At 36.8% G+C, this 4,474-nt stretch overlaps 1 protein-coding gene across 2 annotated transcripts; it reads left to right on the top strand.

Annotated features, from left to right (window-relative positions):
* Positions 1–213: 213 nt before the first annotated feature.
* Positions 214–4,151, top strand: LOC105640165 (ENTH/VHS protein). 2 transcript variants are annotated; one of them, XM_037640423.2, is made up of 4 exons: positions 214–597; positions 943–3,210; positions 3,327–3,475; positions 3,748–4,151. In XM_037640423.2, exons 1-2 carry the CDS (start codon positions 421–423, stop codon positions 2,701–2,703), a joined length of 1,938 nt encoding a protein of 645 aa, XP_037496351.1. In that variant the 5' UTR covers positions 214–420; the 3' UTR covers positions 2,704–3,210; positions 3,327–3,475; positions 3,748–4,151. The 2 variants fall into 2 exon arrangements, with proteins under 2 accessions (XP_037496351.1, XP_012079799.1); XM_012224409.4 differs by lacking the exon at positions 3,327–3,475.
* Positions 4,152–4,474: the final 323 nt, after the last annotated feature.

The raw sequence follows: 4,474 nt of genomic DNA, 5'->3' as shown, positions 1-4,474 counted from the left end.
ATGGATTATATAATACAATTTTAAAAATACAAGTTCTTAGTAGTGTGCAATTCACCAAACTCTAGGAGCTATGTAGTAATTACTCCTAAAATATATTTTGTATAAGTTTAATTTATAAATTAATAAAATATTATAATATTAAGCTCTCTATGAATTCTAAAAATTTTATGAAATTAAAATGAAATCCGTGCAACGCGCGGATTTTGTAGGGAGTTCGTAACTCGTAACAAAGAAGGGATTGTGAAAGGGTGTGGTAATAATGTAAATACGTACAATGAAGAGGGTCGAGAGATGGTGGTCATCACGACCAACCGACCCTTCTCGACTCCGGGGCATTGCTAACGAGAAAGAGATGTATAAATTGCATTACTTTTGAATTATTCTCCATTTTTATTTCTTCAATTCTCTTGCTTTGTGAAAATGGAAGGGGATGGAGGGAAAGTGAGGGCATTGATAGAGAAGGCCACTCATTCTACGGCGGCGGAGGTGGATCCGCGCCTCCTCAAGGCAATCAAATCTGTCGTCAGATATTCTGATTCTGAGGTTCGACTCGCTGCCCAAACCCTAATGGATCTCATGAAACGCGACCACTCTCAGGTCCTCACTTTCACTTTCACTTTCGATTCTTCATTTTAATGTTTCAAAAATCAAATTTCAATGTAGCAAATAAGGAATCTAGGGTTTTTGCTTTCTGTTTTATTTTAGTTCTTTAATTGATCGATAGTTTCAGGTTAATTGGTTGCCTTGTGCTTATTCTCCATAAGGATAAGATTGTCCGATATGTTCTGTTAAATAGAACGTCTTGCATTCAAGTTATACCGGATGCCTTGCTTTTGTTGTTCCTTTTTAATCCCTTTTGGGATGTTGGAATCCGTTTTGGGAAATAAAATGTCAGTATTTCTATACCTACTATAAATGGTTGGATTCTGATTGTGTTTTCAGGTCAGATATCTCGCACTTCTCATAATTGACCAACTTTTCATGCGATCAAAGCTTTTTAGGACTCTTCTAGTTGAGAACTTGGATCAGCTGTTGAGTTTAAGTGTTGGATTCAGAAGGAATCTACCGCTTCCTGCTCCACCTGCTGTTGCATCTGTTATGCGTTCAAAGGCGATTGAATTCTTAGAGAAGTGGAATGCTTCATTTGGGATTCATTACAGACAGATTAGGCTAGGTTTTGACTACCTTAAAAACACTCTCCGATTCCAATTTCCTAATATCCAGGCAAATGCAGCAAGGGTACAGCAGGAGAGAAAGGAAAGAGAGATGAGGTCAAAAGAGATTTTACACAATAAGTTTGAGAAACTGAAGGCAAATCTATCTTCGATAAAAGAAGAGATACAGTCAACAATAGATGAGACTGAACGGTGTTTAGAAATTGTTCAAACTGGAAAGGAAATTATGCCCCTTGGTCCTTTGGATAGCGAAGATTTTGAAGAGTTCCGTTCTTCAGAGTTACGGCAGATTCGTGTTGATTCATTGAGAGAAGGGAAAAAGATTCATGAGAGCAGTGAGAACAAAGTGGTTTTTGATGCATTGAGAGAGCTCTACAAGGTCCTAATAACCAAGCATCTAGTTTCAGTCCAAGAGTGGATCTCTGTTCTCATAAGGGTTGAAGTAGAAGATAGCAGATTTAGAGATTCCATGCTAAAGGAATTCATTAGTATCCAAAACCGTCTTCAGTCTGTAAAGAAGAAATGTGTAGACTCAGGTTGTGCTCTTCCTGACATTACAAAGCGTGAAAAAGATGAGGAAGAAGATTTTTGGGAGGAGGGTAAAATTGAAACTGTACAAAATCAGAGTTCTAGTGCACCTGAAAAGCTAAATCAACATTTTGATGTGGCTTCAACTTCTGGAGAGGTGAAAAATGATCCTCCTGAAAGCAGTAAAGGGAAGGCAAAGCCACAGGACCGTCAACATCATAGAAGTGATTCAAGCTCACTTAGAAGTAAGCTCTTAGCTGAAGCTCCAGTTATAAAGTGGGGAACGTTCTTGGATGATTGGGGTTCAAATAGGGAGTTTTTGGTCAATCACCGGGGCTTGGATCTTCAAAGTCACTGGGGTAGGGTGGATAATGATGCAGTTATTCCAGCGGAAAAGATTGCAGAGCTAAACATTCATGCAACCATTTACGAAGAAGAACAAGCAGAAATACAACCATGTCATGCTCCATTGCGCAGAGGAGGACTTTGTCAGAGAAGAGATGTGAGAGTTTGCCCTTTTCATGGACTCATCATACTGAGAGATGATGAGGGAAATCCTATCAATCATTGCACTTCAACAAGTGATACAGCTCTTAATTCTAATTTAGTTGAGCAATTAGCAAAACAAGCTATTGAAAATGTTCGAGATAGGGATAATGAGGAAGCTAGGAAAAGAAAATCTGACAAGCAGTCACAAAAGCGTGCCAAGCTTGCAAAGATTCGGGAACATAATGAAGCAGTTCTAAGGGATGCTGCATTAGCTTCAACTTCAAATTCTGCATTTGATGGGAACAATGTTCAGACAACCAATAGCGGGAATTTTTTGGCCAGAAACAAAAAGGAAAGCCTTGCTTCAATGCTACGTAAGAAAGAAACCACAAAAGATAGGTTAGCTCAGAGACTTTTGAGTACTCGGGCAAGGGATGCAACAGTAAGGCAGCTTACTCTGGGTGAGGATGCAAATTACAGAGAAGCATTCCCAAACCAATGGAAGACGTAATGACCAAACATTGCAATTTGAAGCAGAAATCAAGTGCTTCTTGACTTTCTAATCCATAAATCACTCTGTATCTACTTATGTTCTACTTTGAAACATCAATCAAAAAATCTTTAGTCATCAACAGGCCTAAGGAGAAAACATATCTTTGGGGCTGGGGGATTAACTGGCATAGCAGATCTGTTTTAAATATTTTTGGAAGTCTAATGTAGCCGTTTCTCGACCCATCTTACACCTTCTCAGAAACTTGAATTCTAATGATCTTGAATTCTTATTGCAAATTTAGCAGCAATCCCTCAAGTACAGTCGTGCTGGCTGCAAACCATACTGCCTTAGTGGATTTATCCTAAGCTAAAATGTTGGCGTTGTGGTCCAAACTTGAGCTTGATGCGAATGCAGTAGCATGCTCTTCAGCATTTTTTGCCTCAAATGTTATCGAAAGATGCCTCCCATAGGATAGACATTCTGCTCAAGTGAATAAATTGTGATTCTGAAGAAATGACCAGTAAGGTAGGACATTTACATATTGTTCTTTTCATTATTAAAAAGCGATCAAGTTTGTTTATGAGAATTGTTATATTGTTTTTCTCTAAAGCATTCTTGCTTGTTTTTAATTTGTGCTAAAGGGATTTACCAGGTCTTGGTGACTTGTTCATTTGGTGGTTTATTGCTGGGTATTATTGTATTGACGTTTGTTATTGGCAATCAAAATATCTGGTTACGGAGCTTCTGATCTACAATGGAAAAAAAAAAAAAAAAATGAATGTAGACGCATGTAAGATTTTTTTCTTTTTTTTTTTTTTTTTTTTTTTTTGACGTTCTAACAATCCATTATCGGATTGTGGGATTTTATTGCTAGTGAGGTGGACTTTCTTGTTGCTTTTTGCTTTTTCTGGTGAGTTGGGTCAAATTGTTTACTGCTATTCAAATTCCACCAGCTGGTATTGGAATTTCTTTATTTTTGTAATTCTCCATTGAGCTCTTATCCTTTCTCCTGTTAAGATTTGGGTTATGTCCTTTGCACTAAACAAAGCTTCCTCGCTGCAGGAGATGAACCAGTAGAGGATAACTATGCATATGTTGGTAGTGTCGTACTGGAATGATGCTGCTGTTATTACAACTTTGAAGACTGTATTCTCCTTTGATTCAAACTGACTTGGGAAACGAGCAGAACTTGTTCTGGTTCATGAGAATAAACCTCTGGAGTCTAGTGGATGTGAGATTGACAAATATGGTGGTGGTGGTGGCTGTGTTGATGTAGATTAGGTCGACCCCACTACATGTTTAAATTTCTGACTGTTGCTTTTGATATTTTCTTTTGATTTCAGTACATAGAGAAACTTACAGGTTCTAATGCGATGGCACTGCTAAAATGGAGAAATGTCTACTTGATTTCTTGTACACTATTTCATAAAGCTCCAATCCAGCTCAAAATGAAGTTCCTGGCTTAATTAGTGACTATCCTTTTATTTTTTGTTCAATTTTACTTCTTAACAATAAAATTTAACCAAAAGGGCAAAAAAAAAAAAAAAAAAGTTATCACTTTGCGTTTGATTTTTTTTTTTTTTTTTTTTTTTTTTTTTTTTTTTTTTTTTTTTTTTGTCTCCGGAAAATCTGTCGTTGTAACATTTTTGAAATAATTGATAGTATTTGCTTGGGGTTTTTAGAATTTAATTCAAACATAGGTGTAGATTGGCAAACTTCCAAATTTGTTAGCGTAAATTATGTGATATTAGAAGTAGTTAAATGATAAGACATTATATTAATTTTTTAG

Source organism: Jatropha curcas, chromosome 3, assembly GCF_041381405.1.
Source record: "Jatropha curcas cultivar XTBG-Jc1 chromosome 3, XTBG_Jcur_1.0, whole genome shotgun sequence".
Lineage (NCBI taxonomy): Eukaryota > Viridiplantae > Streptophyta > Magnoliopsida > Malpighiales > Euphorbiaceae > Jatropha > Jatropha curcas.
Note: the sequence above shows the minus strand (reverse complement) of the source record. Positions and strands in the feature narration are given on the sequence as shown.

Bases quoted from the DNA above. Each gene is read 5' to 3' on its own strand.
- LOC105640165 (XM_012224409.4), top strand. From the start codon at position 421: ATGGAAGGGGATGGAGGGAAAGTGAGGGCATTGATAGAGAAGGCCACT. The intron at 598-942 runs GTCCTCACTTTC...TTGTGTTTTCAG, and splicing joins TGAAACGCGACCACTCTCAG to GTCAGATATCTCGCACTTCT.